We start from the raw sequence: 18741 nt of genomic DNA on the forward strand, positions 1-18741 counted from the left end.
ATTTAGTTTTTATGTCCTCTCCTCATTCTTTCTACCAAAATGCATCACTTCACATTTTTCTGCACTAAATTTCCGCCACGTATCCGCCCATTCCACCAGCCTGTCTATGTCTTCCTGAAGTCCATCACTCTCTTCCTCACTGTTCACTACACTTCCAAGTTTTGGGTCATCTGCAAATTTTAAAATTGTGCCCTGTACACCTATGTCCAAGTCATTTATATCAAGAAAAGCAGCGGTCCAAGTGCCGACCCCTGGACAATACCACTGTGTACCTTTCCTCCAGTCCGAAAAACAACCGTTCACCACTGCACTCTCTTTCCTGTCACTGAGCCAATTTCATCTCTAGGCTGCCACTACCCCTTTTATTCCATGGGCTTCAATTTTAACTGACAAACCTTTTATGTGGCACTTTGTCGAACGCCTTTCGGATATCCATGTACACTACATCAACCACATTACCCTCAGCAACCCTCTGTTGCCTCATCAAAAAACTCGAACAAGTTGGTTAAACACGATTTGCCTTTAATAAATCCGTGCTGGCTTTCCTTGATTAATCCACCCCTATCCAAGTGGCTTAATTTTGTCCCTGATTTCTGTTTCTAAAAGCCTTCCCCACTACCGAGGTTAAACTTTCTGCCCTGTAGTTGCTGGCTTTATCTTTACCCCCTTTTTTGAACAAGGATGTAACATTTGCAATTCTCCAGTCCTCTGACACCAGTCCCGTATCTATGGGGAATTGGAATGCTATGGCCAGTATCTCCGTGATTTCCACCCTCAACATCCTAGAATGCATCCCACCTGCTCCTGGTGATTTATCTACTTGAAGTACAACCAGCTTTTCTAATATCTCTTCTTTATCAATTTTTATCCTGTCAAGTGTCTCTACTACCTCTTCCTTCACTATGTCTATGGCAGGATCCTCTTCCTTGGTGAAGACAGATGCAAAGCACTTGTTTTGCAACTCAGCCATACCCTCTGCCTCCTTGCAAACGTCACCTTATTGGTCCCTAATCGGCCCCACCCCTCCTCTTTCTGCCCATTTACTATTTATAAGCCTATAGAAGACTTCTGGATGACCTTTTAAGTTGGATGCCATTCTATTCTCATACCCTCTCTTAATCCCTCTTATTTTCTTGGAAGGATATACTGCCCTTGGAATGCCCAGTGACTATACAAAATATTATTCTGGTGCAGTAAAGGGACTTAAACTATGATGAGAGACTAAGTAAACTTAGGATATACATTTTGGAGAGGAGGTTAAACGCCTGACGGAGGTGTTTAAAATAATGAAAGGAATGGATAGGATTGATGGAGAACAGCTTCCCTCCAGTGGACCTATCTAGCACAGGGGCTCAATATCTCAATTCAAAGTGAATGCGGAATGTCAGATACATGGAATCAGACAGTCCAGTTTTCACATCCATGCAATATCTTTGACCACAGACCCAATGCTTGAGCATTCTCAAGAGCATGATGTGAAAGTGAATTTTGTAATTTATTTCACTGTTGACTCAGGATAATCCTCAATAATCACAAACTGCCAAACAGTGATATATTTAGGACTCATTTCCCACGTGTAGAACGCTTGAGTACCATTATCTTGCCTGCTTACCTGAGACACCAGAGGGATGATGGTCTTTCCAGCATGGCCTCCAACCACTGGGACAGACACACGTGCTGGGTCAAGACCCTGCAAACAAGACAGAAACCACTTGCATTTTAGCAATGCTGAAAATACATTTAACAGAAGTGATTGAATTAAGCTAACATGTCATCACTGCACCAAATCGTCAATTCATTAACAACCAAGAAACCGGAGTTTCAAAATGAAAGGATGGAGCAGTTAGTGTCAGTAAATTAGCAATGACTTGTATCCAGAAGCTAAATTTAAAAAGTACATTGACGGGTGCCAAGGCCAGTTTGAAACTATGTATTCACAAGTCTCGAGGTACGTGCAATTTCAAGCAATTACCACCATGTCTGCGATTGTTGCAAAGAAACAGCTTGATATCCAAGTCTTCTACTCCCCAGCCTTTACAAGTAGTGCAGAGTAGGAACTCCATGAACACGCATTTCACTAAGAACTTGTTAAGCACTGCAAAAACTTTGAACTGTCTTTACAAGCTAGTTCATGTATTGTGTTATTTTATTTTAATTATTGTGCTACAAGTTTCTTGCAATAAATTTTGTTTGGCTTCCTTATAATTTTATCTAAATAAGTCCAACAGAATAGTTTAGCCTATATGCATCAGTCTGGCAACATGCTTACTTTTCTACTTTGAAGTGATGGGAATCCCACATATTCTCCAATCAGTGATTTATTGGAATTTGAGGTTAATTGTTAGACACAAGTTGCCTTAACCCATGCACAGCAAAGAATAGAGACACAGGCTTTGGCACATAAGGAACTTGGTCTGCTTATAGAAACGAGTGGCCCCATGAATATGGAAATGGTCCAAATTAAAACATGGTGCAAACGCCAAATATTTTTGCTGAAGATGGGAAGAAAGCAAGGCGATCAACATTTAGACAGAAATCAAGTTGAGCATTTGAAGAAATTAAAACTTGCACCAGCAGTGAGTATACCATTTGACTTTTGGGAATATAGCTGATGTCAATATATCAAGAAGGTCTAGCAAGGGACAACATACACCCAATGTCATGTAGCATTTTAAAGAACAGTCAAACTGGCCCACTGTCCCCAATGATTTCTGTAACTAGCACACACTCCTACCTTCAGGCAGGTCTAACATGCTGTTTCTGGAATCTACAATACGCAGAGAAATTAGTTCTGAAAATTGCACATACCAGTCTGATTCGTACTTTTATAATCATTAACTTTATGAATCCAGTCTCTCTTTAGAAAGATGTTCAATAATAAGATTTACTGGAAAAATTGCATTCGGAAACTTTTTACTAGTTATTTTAGGAGTGCCGTTTTCATCAAAGCAACGACTCAACTCTGGTCCTATTTCACTAAGCTTGGTGCATTGGAGTCTCCCTCCCACTGCCCCCAGCTGAGGTGGCAGATAAAATATTTAAACATTACACAGTAGTTCGGTAGACTATTCGGATCTGGTTCCAAAATTTAGGCTGAACTTGCTCCATGAAAGTGCCACATGCAGTCATTCCATTATTTAAAATGTAATAACTGCTATAATTTCTGTATCAGCAACTTAAGTTAAAATAAGCTTATCTTCGAGAACAGAACAGAAAAACATTGCATTAACTACTTAGATAACAAGTATCTCAGCGAAGTCAGTTGTGATAGCAGGAAACCAAGAGCTTTCCTTTTGGTTGCGGAATGTCAGGGAAAGAAAACACGGCAAGCATCTTCAAGTCTCCCGCAATACTATTGGTTATCAGCAGAGCACCACTGAGGACTGGGAGGATAGACGCACCAACGTTAGCGTCCTCGACCAGACCAACATCCCCAGCATCGAAACACTGACCACACTCGACCAGCTCCGTTGGGCGGGCCACATTGTTCGCATGCCTAACACAAGACTCCCAAAGCAAGCGCTCTACTCGGATCTCCTACACAGCAAGCAAGCCGCAGGTGGGCAGAGGAAATGTTTCAACGACACCCTGAAAGCCTCCTTGATAAAATGCAACATCCCCACCGACACCTGGGAGTCCATGCCCAAGACCGCCCGAAGTGGAGGAAGAGCATCCAGGAGGGTACTGAGCACCTCAAGTCTCGTCGCCGAGAGCATGCAGAAAACAAGTGCAGGCAGCGGAAGGAGCGTGCAGCAAACCAGACTCCCCACCCACCTTTCCTTCAACGACTGTCTTTCCCACCTGTGACCGAGACTGTAATTCCCATATTGGACTGTACAGTCACCCAAGAACTCACTTTTAGAGTGGAAGCAAGTCTTCCTTGATTTCAAGGGACTGCCTATGATGATGATTTTGAGAGACCAAAGCTGCACTAGTCATCTCCACTAGCTCACGAGTCCCAAATACTTGCCCTACTGTAAAATGATTAGTGCCAATTCTTGTTAAAGTGCCCTTGCCCCGGTTTATCCAGTCTTTCCTCAAAAGAGCAATGTTCAGGAATACGAGGGACACAGAAGTGGTATTGGTTTATGCCAAATGACATGGGTTTACAATTAAGATGAGCTTTAAAAAGAAAAAAAAAAGAGGCAAATATTGCTACTGCAGATGCGTGGAACAAAATACATCTTTGGATAAATGTCAAATATTTTCTTCAGTACGTTGTGTCCCAAAGTATAGCCCATCCTGTTCCATGTTTACCTTCAGCTCACCAATAAAGGTGTTGGCTCTGACCACGTCCAGTGTTGACACACCAAAGATTTTGTTAGGGTTGTAGACTCCAAGTTTCTTGAAAATTTCTGATGCGATTGGTACTGTGGAGTTCACCTTGAAAAATGAAAAGGTCGACTTAATACTGGGAAGGACAAAAATACATTGCAGTACCACCAGAGCCAAAATATAACAAGTCAGCATTCAACGCAAGTCCCCACAATGCTGTGCCTATGTTGGTTTATCTGTACACATTTTTAGATGGATGTGCTGGAATTTTGAAAGTCAGAAAAAAGGAGGGTTTTTTCCTGCAAAGATCTTAAAAGCAAACTGTGCAATTCTCAACAGTTGTCCGTTGGGGAAGAGAATTGCATTGCTACTCAAAATTATCTACAGCTTATATGTTCCATTCAGTTGAGTAAGAAGTGATGCCCATCACAGGATACTTACAAATGAGGAAGAAATTCGGCCCATCCTAGCCTGTCCATTCAGAATGGAGCGAGACCTACTCGCCCGCTCCCCTCCATATCCTTTCTTGAATGAGTCCAAGGCTTTCCCCACCACTACCCTATCCAGAAAGCTTCTCCGTATGAAGAATTGCTTCCCAACAAGTCCCAAATTCCTCTTTCATCACATTTAGCCCATGCTTCCTTGTTCTAGTCTCTCAACAAGCCTTGAATTATTGCTCCCGATTATGCCATTTATTGTGTGTATACTTCTATAAAAGGTTCTGGCTCGGGTACGTCCTTTCAAAGCCAACAAGCCCCAGTTTCCAGTCTTTCCTCAAAGCTAAACCAGGGATCAGACATGTGGCTCGGCACCAACAGAATGGCTTAAAATGCTTTCCTTCGGTCTTCGTTAATGGAAACTGAACATTGAAGTCAAGATCGTCTGACCAGGGCACTGGAGAAGTTTACCACTACTATCAGCTATATTCTTGGCTGTGCATCCCTCACTGGTTGACTACTTTGAGTGGCTCTGGGAATATATCGTAGTTGAAACATATCACTTCCAAAGCCACAACATTTCATTTCTTTTTTTAGTATTAGGAGAGCAAGAAACATTGAGCTGATGCAGTGTCAAGTGCATAGAGTCCTTTGAGAAGCACATTACGAGTTATTGATCAAGGTTTTTACACCCCTGCCTAATTTTAGGAGCTCCTTTCTAAACCCCAGATCATTCACTTCTCCCTGGAGGCAAGACGACAATTCAATTTTGCACAGTGCATTCCTGGGACTGAATGGACGAGTGCAGCCAACTACAACAGCTCCGACACCGTCAAATTGCAGTAGCTGGCACAGGTCTGGCATTAGCAGCAAACAGTACAAACTTACAGGGTTGGAGATGACACAGATCATGGCCTCTGGACAGTGCTGGGCACAAGCCTCCGTTAAAACTGCAACTATTGTAGCATTAGTGTTGAACAGATCATCTCGAGTCATGCCTGCAATCAAATGGAATTTCAATATTTAATGTTGCACAACAGCTTGTGCAAGGTTAAGAATCATAATTAACAACCCTCCCCCAATTTTCTACAGGCAGAAACCTATAATCTTTAATTAAATGCTTCAAAGAATGTATTCACCCACACCAAGATACAATTTATTTTCCCATATTTCAGTTGTGACACAGTATGCAAGTTATTGAATACACCTGTAAGAGAACTAGAAAATCTAACTAACTGACAAGCACAAAATAAAACACAGGTGTACTGAGAAAAATTTACATGTGCATATTTTAACCAAAGGTTTGCTTGTTTGAAAAAACAATGCACCCTTAAAAAACAATCATAAAATGATCCAATAAACTTAAATGCAACAGACATTTATCTGGTTTTGAAGTGAGATTTTTCCCAGCCAGCGATATGTAAACTCTCCAGCAGAACAATAGTCACACCCCGATTGCAAATTAAGGCGACAATATTGGCTCCCAATTCTGAATTACCATGAAATATTCATATAGTCCCATCAGGAATAAGCAGCATGTGCCTAGCTAGATAGCAGGCAGAGAAAACAGGGCAAACAAATGAGAATTTAAAATAAAAAACAGAGCTGCTTCCACTATAATAAAACAAGATCATCTAACTATCAATGGATGGAAAATCTATCCTTTTGGTTTAATCTTCAATAAAGCAGTCAGTTACAGCACTAGTAAGGGAATATTTTGATCAAGTGATACCTCCCATTGACATTAAATGGCATTACCTCTGTCTAATCCTCCACCATCAACATCCTGGGGGCACCATTGACCAGAAATTTAACTGGGTCAGCAACAAATACTGTGGCAACAAGAGCAGGTCAGAGGCTGGGTATTCTGCAGCGATTGTCTCACCTCCTAACTCCACAAAGCCTTTCCACCATCTACAAGGCACAAGTCAGGAGTATGATGGAATACTCTCTCTCCACTTGCCTGGATGAGTGCAACTCCAACAACACTCAAGAAGCTCAACACCATCCAGGACAATGCAGCCCGCTTGATTGGCACCCCATCCACCACCTTAAAACATTCACTCCCTCCACCACCGGAATACTGTGGCTGTAGTGTGCACCCCCTACAAGATGCACTGCAGCAACTCGCCAAGGCTTCTTGACAGCACCGGCCAAATATGTGACCTCTACCGCCTAGAAGGAGGGCAGCAGGCGATTGGAAACACTATCACCTCCACGTTCCTCTCCAAGTTGCACACAAAACTTGGAACTAGATTGCTGTTCCTTCAGCGCCACTGGGTTAAAATTCTGGAACTCCCTCCCCAGCAGCACTGTGGGAGTACCTTCACCACAGACTGACTGCAGCGGTTCACCACCACATTCTCAGGGCATATTGGGAAGGGCAATAAATGCTGGACTTTCCAGTGATGCTCACATCCCATTAACAAATTTTTAAAAATTATAAATAGACTGATGTGGGCTCCATTAGGATAGATCAGGAGATTTATATTTTCTTTATAAAGAACTGTTTCTAATAGTCCTTCGAGTGGTCAAAGCTGATCCAGCATTGTGGTCACATTAATAAGAACATAATAGGAGCTGGGGTAGGCCATTCGGCCCCTCGAGTCTGCTCCGCCATTCAATGAGATCATGGCTGATCTACCGCGACTCCACTTTCCTGCACTATCCCATATCCCTTGATTCCCTTAATATCCAAAAATCTATCGATCTCTGTCTTGAATATACTCAGGGCCTCCACAGCCCTCTGGAGTACAGAATTCCAAAGATTCACCACCCTCTGAGTGAAGAAGTTTCTCCTCATCTCAGTCCTAAATGGCCAACCCCTTATTCTGAGACTGTGACCCCTGGTTCTAGACTCCCCAGCCAGAGGAAACATCCTCCCTGCATCTACCCTGTAAGAATTGTGTATGTTTCAATGAGATCACCTACAGAAAGTAGGCCAAATCTACTCAATCACACCTCATAGGATAATCCCCCGCATCCCAGGAATCAGTCTGGTGAACCTTGTTGCACTCCCTCTGTGGAAAGTATATCCTTCCTTAGGTAAAGAGACCAAAACTGTACACAATGCATTAATTTTCTGACTACACACCAGGAAAAAAAATCTCAGCTGACTGTATAATCTCAAGTATAGAGGAATCCATCGCTGGCTAGTATGTAAAAGTTCACTTCAAAAAGGTGGATGAATCACTATTTCCTATGCAATGGTAATATAGTTAAATTAACAGTTTAAATTATTGTTCATCCAGGGCATCCTATCCCAGAATACAAGGGCATGTTTCAGTTGATAGGAGTAATGCTTACCTATGGGAACTGACCCGTGTTGGATATGAGGAAAGTATTTGTCAAGAGGCCAAAGTGTAACATTTAATATGCTCTATTAGTTTTGTAATAATGATCCTAGGGATGCACCCTACATCATGCAAGGCTAGTTCTATATTTTATCCTTGCATGTGAAATTTTGACTAGGGCAAATTTTAAAACAGAGTTGCAGAAGCAAGTCTTTTGCCTTTGTTGTAGGAATTCTCTCCTGGCTGTGCTATCTTGGATTCCCCAGGAGGTTTAAAAGTGTGCACTCTTTGAGGGACTATGATGATTTCATTTGCAGATTCCCATCAGACAAGCGTCACAGAATGCAAGCTTACAATTAGATGTCGTCTGTCAGAAGCCTCCAAATAAAAGGCAAGCCATTGTCATAGTCATCTCCAATGACCGAGCCATCGGTATTTTATAAAAGCTGGCCAGGTGCACACTGCATTAGCAATTCCTGGATAATGCAGTCACGGTGTCAGTGCTTATCAAAATGGTATGCAAACATTTGTCTCCATTGTCTCTCATCTAGTTTGATTGACTGGGGCATCAGGCTGCTATAAATACAGCAAGGTTTTGGCTGTACCTTATCACTATCATCTAGTTTTCTGCAGTGACACAGACAGATTCAATGGAACTCCGCAGCTACACTGCAGTCATCCAAGTCAGAATTAGGATGATTTTGTCATTTTACAAAGTATTTTAAAACATTATTTCAACAGTTTAACATTAAGCACCATCAAGCTCTTTATTAGAGATTTATTTATTCTTCATAAACGTTTACCATACAATTTGTTTAGTCTGAAATATATTAATTAGTGTGCTTTTTCAACTGATCAGTGTTATCAGGCCCCAGTCAATCAAACTAGACTAGAGACAATGGAGACAAATGTTTGCATACCATTTTGATAAGCACTGACACACTGTGGCTGCATTATCCAGGAATTGCTAAGAGAGTATGGTGGGAATCCCATACATCCTTCCATTGTATAACTGCAGACAAGAATGCGTGTTAATCCAGCACTGTGTTAACCCATTCACTCCAATGACAAGGTGTACAGGTTCAGTTCAGGGGATGGGCACCAGTCTGTGGAAACAGCCTGGTTCCAATCTCTGGAGAAACCAAGCTGTAATAAATGCCATTAGCTCAGCTAAAGCAGTTGTTCACGCAATGAAAGGTGTGAACACAACGTCATATAGTGCTGGGAGAGAAAGTAATTATGAATTTAGTCTCAAAAAATCAAATATTCAATGAGCAAGGAACTAGTTCTAATGGATAATACTGCCCTAAAATATTTTTTTCTCCCCCAAGCTCTGCACTGAAGTGTTAAAATGGCAGCCATCTAGTACACAACTCAAAAAATAAATTAATTACAAAAAGGAATAGTAATTGTGTAATATAAATAACACTGCAAGGAAAAGGGAAACATTTTCACAGGATGACTAAACTCAGTCATAACCACACTGCTCACAAAATATCCAATCACCAACCCCACAGCTTGCTCTATGTACAACCCATAGGCCCCAAGTTTCGTCCCGTGGCGAAAACGGCGCACCTCCGAGCTGGGCGCCTGTTTTTCGCTCAGAAAACTGCGCTTAAAAAAACTCCCATATTCTCGAGCTCCTTGGAGCTCGATATCTGCTTGGCGCGGTGCGCTCTTGGCAGCAGGGGGCGGAGCCTAACACTCGCGTCGATTTTCTAAGTAGCAGGGGGCGGGTACAATTTAAATTAACCTTCGTGGTGCCGGCAACCCTGCGCGTGCGCGCATGCGCAGTCTCACACAAACTTTGGCACTCGGCCATTTTTAAAAGGACTGCAGAAAAAGTGAAGATTTGTTTCTTGGACCCCTGCAAAGGCTTGTAATTTTATTTTTTTCATATTTCTGTGTGTGAGGGAGTGCTTTTAGCAGCACTGCTGAATAAATCACCTGCTGAAATCAGTGAGTTCAGCTTTTCACTGCTAAACTTGCAGAACCGGTGCTGCATTGGTGTATGCAAATTAAGGACTGTGTGTTTGGAGAAATAAGAGTGCCAATTCAACTTTGCAATAATACGTGGTGTTGACAATGCAGCACCCATTCTGCAAATTAAATATAAAACTGTCGATGTGGCTGCCTCTCCTTGTCCAAATGGCCTCAGTGCCCCTCACAGCTCGAAGGCTGCTGCTCTACCTTCGGCTGCCGTCAAGCCACTGACGCCGCCCCTAAAGCGTGGCCGAATGGCCTCAAGAACCTTAATGATCTGCGTGTGTCCTGCGTTAATTCTTCGGCTGCCGGCCAGCCACTGATGCCGCTGCTATCTCATGGCCGAATGGCCTCACGTTGGTCCGCTGCTGATTCTTCGGCTGCCGGCCAACCGCTGATATCTCATGGCCGAATGGCCTTGGGTCCGTCCGGTGTTGCTTCTTCGCGGCCAGCCACGAAGAGAATGAAGGCCTGCCTCAAGCACCGCAGCTCAGCTCGAAGCTTTCTGCCGTCGAGACACTGACGCCACACCCCTGCCTGTCTCCAACATGAAACGCCTGCCTGAAGCACAGCAGCTCGAAGGCTGATGCTATTTCACACAGGTAGGAACATGGTTTATTTAATCTTTTCTTTGCTTATAAATTTTTATTCAGGTTGGATTTATTTGTATAATAATAACTAAGGATTGATTGCAGAATTTATTGACTTCCCTTCCCCCTCCTCCCCCCCACCTCGTTCCCTACGCCTAATTTGTAACCTACGCCTGATTTTCTAAATTGTAGACAAGGTTTTTTCGAGCGTACAAAAATCTTCACTTACTCCATTCTAAGTTAGTTTGGAGTAAGTTTTCACTGACGAAACTTTGAAAACAGGCGTAAGTGGCCGGACCCGCCCCCTTTTGAAAAAAAAATTCTGTTCCAAAAAGTGAAACTGTTCTAACTGACTAGAACTGGAGCAAACTAAATGGCGAGAATTCCGATTTCTAAGATACTCCGTTCTACACCAGTTGCTCCTAAAAATCAGGAGCAAATCATGTCGAAACTTGGGGCCATAGTGTGGGGACTTGAAAGCAAAACTAAACTGCCATGGTTTTAATGGGTTACTTCAAAGCAACCATGATCAGTTTTAAGATTTGAAACGCCTGACTGAGCAAGGCTGAAACCCAGTCAGTAAAGGATTATTCCTCGATATTTAAGTACATACCAGGTTTCCTAGGTACTCCGGCAGGAATGACCACCAGCTCACATCCTTTCAAGGCATCAGGCAGCTGTTCATTGCCCAAGTAACCTAGGGATAAACATAATTTCAGTGAGTGCTTTAACACGTAGAAACAAACTGATTGATAGAAAGACTGGTAATTCTATAGCACGGTTAATGACCTCAGGACGTCACAAAGCACTGTACAGTCAATTAAATACCTTTGAAATGCAACCACTATTGTAATGTAAGAAACATGCAGCCAATTTGCACACAGCAAGGTCCTATAAATGGTACTGAGAACGACCAGATAATTTTAGTAATGTTGGTTGATGAGGTATATTGGCCAGGACACCAGGGAGAATTCCTCTGCTGTCCTCCATTACAACAGTGACTGCACTCCAAAAGTACTTCATTGGCTGTAAAGCGCTTTGAGACGTCCAGTAGTCGTGAAAGGAGCTATATAAATCCAAGTCTTTCTTTCTTTGCGCTTCTTCCAATTAGTGTCATGGGATCTTTTATGCCCATCCGAGGGGGCAGAGGGGGCCTTGGTTTAATGCCTCATCCGAAAGACAGCACCTCTGACAGTGCAGCATTTCCTCAGCAATGCACTGGAGCACAAATTCTAGGCTGACATTCAAGTGGGAGTGGGACTTGAGCCCACAACTTTCTGGTTCAGAACCACGGTTGACACTCTGACAAACAAAGCTCTCTGATTCAGAGGTAAAGCACAAGAGAGACTTTCCCTCAGAATATTCACCTGTCGTGAAAGTCTGATCGGCCTTGGCAAATCCTATGAATTAGCCTCAGGCAAGTGCCACTTTGGACTATTAAGCAGGTTGGTATTAATATACACATAGAATAAGCACGTCGGCAGCAGTAAATACATCAAACCTTGAATCTTTTACTCACCAGTAACCTTTGCCCTGGTCTCAATGTGGCTCAGATCAGCTGCTACACCTGGTGTGTGAGCGATATCATACAGTGAGAGCTCACTCACAAGAGGGCTGTTCTTCAGCAGCAGAGAAAGAGGCTGCCCAATGCCACCTGATGCACCCAATACTGCCACCTTGGCATTGTTCTGTGCAAAGGAAATAAAAGATGGTGATACCGAGGACAGCTATCAAGCAATACCAGTAATTAACACTACTACGGTCGTGTTAATAGCTGGATCACGAGTGGAGTTTTTGGGAACACTAAATCGTCACTTCTTCCCACTTCTAAAGAAATTGACCATTTGTTAGCTGGCTCGCTACTTTCTGATATGACTTATTTAAACCAGTTCTTGCAAAGACCCACCCTTGGAGCGATCACAGTAAACCTGTGGTTAATACTTAGGTTATGAGAGTGCTGTTTTTCTCATTATTAAACCTGGAAGCTTAGAGCTCAACCCTGAAAGGACAGCCACACATTGCTTCCTCTTATTTGCACCCAATTCTCATGTTGCATCTTGAAACAGGCAACCTTTATTTCTGTTCGCTGAATGTGGGCATTTATTGCCCATCCCTAGCTGCCCGGTGAAGTTGGTGGTGGGTCTTCACGAACTGCTGGTAGCAGTTTAGTGCAACCGAGTGGCTTTCTAGGCAACTTCAGAGAGCAGTTTCTTACCTGGTCTGGTTTATCTGTGACTCCATAAACCAGACCAGGTAAGAAAGCAAGGCTTCCTTCGTAGAAGGACATCAGTGAATCCGCTGGGCTTTTATGACAATCCGACAGTTTCATGATCACTTTTACTAAATCCAGCTTATTAAAAACTTAATTCAAATTCTCAAACTCACATGGTGAGAACGTTCTGATGAAAGGTCATCGACCTGAAACGCTAACTCTGTTTCTCTCTCCACAGATGCTGTCTGACCTGCTGAGTATTTCCAGCATTTGCTGCTTTTATTTCAGATATCCAGCATTCACAGTATTTGCTTTTGTGTTACCACCTGCTCGCGGTTTTCTTAGACGGTCAAGCACTAACGAAAATTGAAGCATAAATGGAAGCAGTTACTGGTGACATTTAGTTGACCCAAGCTGGTACATGGTGTACTTATGAACGACCCCAATGGCAAGAGACACACCCCAAAAAAGTCCGACACGAGTTGGAACACTACAGCAAGTGAAAACCTCGCTATATTTAGATTGGTGGACTGCTAATAATAATTTGTTTACCTAGTTAAATAATTGCAACATATATTTAAATATCCAAGATAAACCAAGAGCAGCAGCACACAGAATTATTACATGGAAACAACTTGTATTTAAATAGCGCATTTAACGTAGTGAAATATCCCAAGGCACTTTACAGGAGTGTTTTAAGACAAAACAAATAAATTTGACACCGAGCCACATAAGAAGAAATTACAGATGATCAAAAGCTTGGTCGAAGAGGTGGGTTTTAAGGAGCATCTTAAAGGAGGAAAGAGAGATAGAGAGACGGAAGGGTTTAAGGAGGAAGTTCCAGAGTTTGGGCACAGCCGCCGATGGTCGAGCAGTTATAATCAGGAATGTTCAAGAGGGCAGAATTTGAGGAACGCAGACATCTCGTGGGGTTGAGAGGCTGAAAGAGATTACAGAAATAGGGAGGGATGAGTGTGCGCGCGCGCAAGGCGAAGCCATGAAACAGGCCGTTCAGCCCAACCAGAGGCGTTTCTATTCCATGTGAGCAGCAGTCCTGATCCCATAGCCCTACCCTGTTCCTATCCCCTTTCCCTCAACCACATATCTAACATGTTCTTAAATGTTGACACGATCTTGGGTTTCAATCACCAGCTCCAGTAGTATATTCAGCTTTCCCCAAATTTCTTTCCATTTGTATTTCCTCATACCAGACAGCATCCCAGTGAACCTGCACTGTATCCCTTCGACTGCCTCAACATCCTTCCTATAGGGTGGCACCCAAAGCTATGCACAGTACTCTATCTGCGAGATTTAAACGTAAATGACAAATCCAAATGATCTACAGTCTGACTACGGTTTATATGGATTCACCATTACATCTCTACTTTTATATTCTATACCTAGTCACAAAATCCAATATGCTGTTAGCATTTTTAATGACTTTAACCAATTGGAGGTGAACATAAGAAATAGGAGTAGGCCATATGGCCCCTCGAGCCTGCTCCGCCATTCAATAAGATCATGGCTGATCTGATCATGGACTCAACTCCATTTTCCTGCCCGCTCCCCATAACTCTAGACTCCCCTATCATTCAAACATCTGTCTATCACCACCTTAAATATATTCAGGTCTGGGGTAGAAAATTCCATTGATTCACGACCCTCAGAAGAAATTCCTCCTCATCTCCATTTTAAATGGGCGTCCCCTTATTCTGAAACTATGCCCCCTAGTTCGAGTCCCCCATGAGGGGAAACATCCTTCCTGCATCTACCCTGTCAAGACCCCTCATTCTTCTAAACACCAATGAGTATAGGTGAAATCTGCTCAATCTTTTCATAAGACAACCCCTTCATCTCCAGAAACAACAGTGAACCTTCTCTAAACTGCCTCCAGAGCAAGTATATCCTTCCTTAAATAAGGAGACCAAAACTGTACGCAGTACTCCAGGTGTGGTCTCACCAATACCTTGTACAGTTTTAGCATACTTTCCAATTTTTATACTCCTTGCAATAACATTCCATTTACATACCTTAATGTCTTGTGTATTTCACCCTCAAATCTCTCTGGCCTTCCACATCACCTGGCCTTCTCCATTCAAAAGTTTTTTTTTTTTTTTTTTTTAAATGCACCACCTCACATTTACTGACATTGAATTCTGTCAATGTATTACCCATTCTACCATCTTACCAATATCTCCTTGCAGCTCCCTATGCTCCTTAGAATTATTAACTGTGCCTCCATGTGTTGTCTCAAAACATGGACACCATTTCCAAATCATTGATCTACAGTGAACAGAAGTAGGTCCCGGGGCACTACCCACTTCTAAAATAAACCAGAAAATGCTGAAAACACGCAACAAGTCTGTGGGAGAGAAACAGTTAACATTTCAGATTGTCGACCTTGCATCAGAATTTCCCACAACTAACCGCTCTGAGAAGCCACCCTTAACTCCCATCTAACTGGTTTTTAAATCCAATTTTCAACTCTACCCCAATTCCATATCTCTTAATCTTCTTCAATAATCTCCTGTGTGGAAACAAAGACTTTTCAAAAGTCCATGTACACTACATCCATTGTATTTCACACTTCCACCATATCAGTCACCTCCTCAAAGACCTCATCCAATTTGCCAAGCAAGATCCTCCTTTCCGAAATCCAGGTTGGCTGTTTCTAATTATTTTCTCTTCACCTAGGTAGGTCAGTTGCTTCACCGGATGTATGATGTAGCAAAAACTTGCTCCCAAGTCCCTTCCTCGTCGCCTCAATGTAGAAAGAGATAGTCGCAGGGAGTTTGAGATACAGAGAAAACCCACTTATACCATTCTTACAGTGCTCCAATGCAGATTACAACACAAGGTCAAAGCCATTCTTCTGCTCAAAGATTATTACACTATTAAAAAATTAATAACTGAACAGTCTTTCAGTCACTCTGATGTTTAAATTTTTCTAATTCACAATGTATTACCTAGCTGAGGTTCCGTAAAAGATCTGTGACATGGCAGCGCTCTGCTTCGGTCACATCCCATTTCTACTCAGCCCACTCATTACCTGGGAGAACAGGTAGTGGAAAATAATTGAAAGTTCCATCCTAATGGAAAATGAAGTGACGTATTTCAGCGGTCTTTGTAGTAATTTAATAGATGTTATATAATTCTCGGTTTGCCACTTGGGTGCATGGTGTCAGCTGTTACTCAGTGGGTAGCACTCTCGCCTCTGAGTCAGAAGGTTGTGGGTTCAAGTCCCACTGCAGGAACTTGACGCAAAAATCTAGGCCAACACTCCAGTGCAGTGCTGAGGGAGTGCTGCACTGTCGGAGGTGCCGTCTTTTGGATGAGATGTTAACTGAGGCCTCGTCTGCTCTCTCAGTTGGACGCAAAAGATCCCATGGCATTATTTCAAAGAGCGGGGGAGTTATCCCTGGTGTCCTGGCCAATATTTATTCCTCAATCAACATACTGATTATTTGGTCATCACATTACTGTTTGTGGGAGCTTGCTTGTGCGCAAATTGGTTGCCACGTTTCTTACATTACAACAATGACTACACTCCAAAAGTACTTCATTGGCTGTAAAGCGCTTTGAGACGTAGTGAAAGGCGCTATATAAATCCAAGTCTTTCTTTTTAGTACATTCCAGCCTCTAAAAATTGCTACAGCCAATGCCATGGCTTTGGTTGACCTGCGAGAAGGCACATTTCGGCAACATATATATTTTACTAAGACAGCTAAAACACTGAGAAAGCAAAAGAGTGGAAATAAGTCATGTCTGGGATCATACCAAAGTTTTCCATTAAGGAAACCAACACTATAAAATTGTAACTACTTGTTTTGTTTCTGCGTGGATTAAACATCAATTACAATAGCATGCATTTCATCTTTAAGAAACTTGTGATTCAAAGACCCACCTGTTGGTACATGGAACTCGGCTAGTTCAGCTTCTGAACAGTGCTCATGCTTAGCGCATTTAATAGAGAGTAAAAAAGGTGATTGGCAAAAAAAGAGGTATTACTTAGCAACAGTCAGTTTGTACAAGTGACCAGTTTCAGGACCTTGGGACTGAAAACAGGATGTTCAACAAGGACCTACGAGAAAGGATGATGATGTATGTATATTAGAGAAACGTAAACTTGTGCGCAAAAGAATCGGTGGAAGGATGGTGCACTGACCGGAAAGGTCCATATAAGGCATGGCCATTTCCAGTTTGATAAGGAGAAAGCATAAGAAAAGCTTGTGTCTGAAGTTTTAGGAGAGAGAAATGTACAAGGATGAGTGCATGCCTATGTTCAAACCTGGTGACAAAACTCCGCTGTTAAACTCTGAACAAATTATACTCTGTTTTTAGATTTTATTTTTAATGTTGAAGTCAAAAAAGTGATTATAACCGCAAGACTGAATTCATTATTACTCAACTGAACAGAAGACTGTTTAAAACCACCTAAAGAGATGGAAAATGATGAATAAATCAGACCAAAGCTATAGTAGCTAGCACTGAACAAGGTGAGGAATGAGTCACCAGCCACTTCTAGCAGCCATTTCTGAGCAGCTCAACATTTAGATTCAAGTTTCTACAGCACCCAATCCCAAAATGGACAGATCTTGATTTATCTGGGTATTTTGTCTAGCTACTCAAGTCACTTAATTTCCCCCACACAAGAGAATGCAAGTTGAAACCAACAAACTCCGAGTTCATGCACTGCTTTCATATCACCCCAGGGAACTTAACTGCTCCAAAAAAGATTATTTACCACTAATTGTTTCCAGAAAAAAAACACTCAATATTTGACAGTAAAGCAAGATATTTTCCAAAGCAGATAAAAGACCAAGTCTAATTTAGGGGATGCCAGATTCATCCCTTGCAATAGAATACAACTTTTATCTGACCCATGGCATCTTCATGCATCAAATATTTGCATGGAGATGATTTGGATGTGTATGCTTGATACAGAATATTTTAAGATGTACTGGTGTAGATTAGTGTAGATTTCCCTAACCATGTCCTCACTTTTACACGTGTAAACATCTAGACGGGTTTTTAGAAGCAGACAAACACCTCTGTTGTGCTTGGTTTAGCCGACTCCATGAAACACAAAAGGTTAGTATGCAGGTACAGCAAGTAACCAGGAAGGCAAATGGAATGTTAGTCTTTATTGCAACGGGGATAGAGTATAAAAGCAGAGAAGTCCTGCTACAACTGTACAGGGTATCGGCGAGGCCACACCTGGAGTACTGCGTACAGTTTTGTTCTCCTTATTTAAGGAGGGATCTACTTGCATTGGAAGCTGTTCAGAAAAGGTTCACTAGGTTGATTCGGAGATGAGGCGGTTGACTTATGAGGATAGGTTGAGCCTATACACATTGGAGTTCAGAAGAATGAGGGGTGATCTTATTGAAACTGATAAGATAATGAGGGGACTCGACAAGGTGGATGCAGAGAGGGTATTTCCACACTCAAGGGAAACTAAAACTAGGGGGCATAGTCTCAGAATAAGGGGCCGCCCATTTAAAACTGAGATGGAAGAATTTATTCGCTCAGATGGTTGTAAATCTATGGAATTTGCTGCCCCAGAGAGCTGTGCAGGCTGGGTCATTGAATATATTTAAGGCGGAGATAGACAGATTTTTGAGCGATAAGGAAGTAAGAGGTTATGGGGAGCGGGCAGGGAAGTGGAGCTGAGTCCATAATCAGATCAGCCATGATCTTATTAAATGGCTGAGCAGGCTTGAGGAGCCAAATGGCCTACTCCTATCTCTTATGTTGTTATGTAGGTCTAACAATTCATCCTCACCACAGTAAATCGTTTACAGAGAATAAATATAATGTTCACCATTTTTCCTGCTGCCTCAGACAGCGAGAAAATATTACAGATAAAACAGCCAGAAGCAGAAACTATGCAACACAATAATCAAATTTGTCACATTCAATTTGGGCGGATTTAAGCAATCTATAGATCT

General features: G+C 42.2%; 1 protein-coding gene across 1 annotated transcript in view; it reads right to left on the reverse strand.

Moving 5' to 3' along the window:
• mdh2 (malate dehydrogenase 2, NAD (mitochondrial)) overlaps window positions 1-18741 on the reverse strand; it is a 40171-nt gene that overhangs the window by 3971 nt on the left and 17459 nt on the right. The window contains exons 2-6 of the mRNA XM_070857359.1: window positions 12098-12266; window positions 11192-11275; window positions 5601-5710; window positions 4258-4383; window positions 1613-1690 (exon numbers count right to left, since the gene is read on the reverse strand). Of these exons, the coding sequence (XP_070713460.1) occupies window positions 1613-1690; window positions 4258-4383; window positions 5601-5710; window positions 11192-11275; window positions 12098-12266 (567 nt within the window). The remainder of the gene's footprint in view (window positions 1-1612; window positions 1691-4257; window positions 4384-5600; window positions 5711-11191; window positions 11276-12097; window positions 12267-18741) is intronic.

The sequence above is a fragment of the Pristiophorus japonicus genome, chromosome 16, assembly GCF_044704955.1.
Source record: "Pristiophorus japonicus isolate sPriJap1 chromosome 16, sPriJap1.hap1, whole genome shotgun sequence".
Classification (NCBI taxonomy): Eukaryota; Metazoa; Chordata; class Chondrichthyes; family Pristiophoridae; genus Pristiophorus; species Pristiophorus japonicus.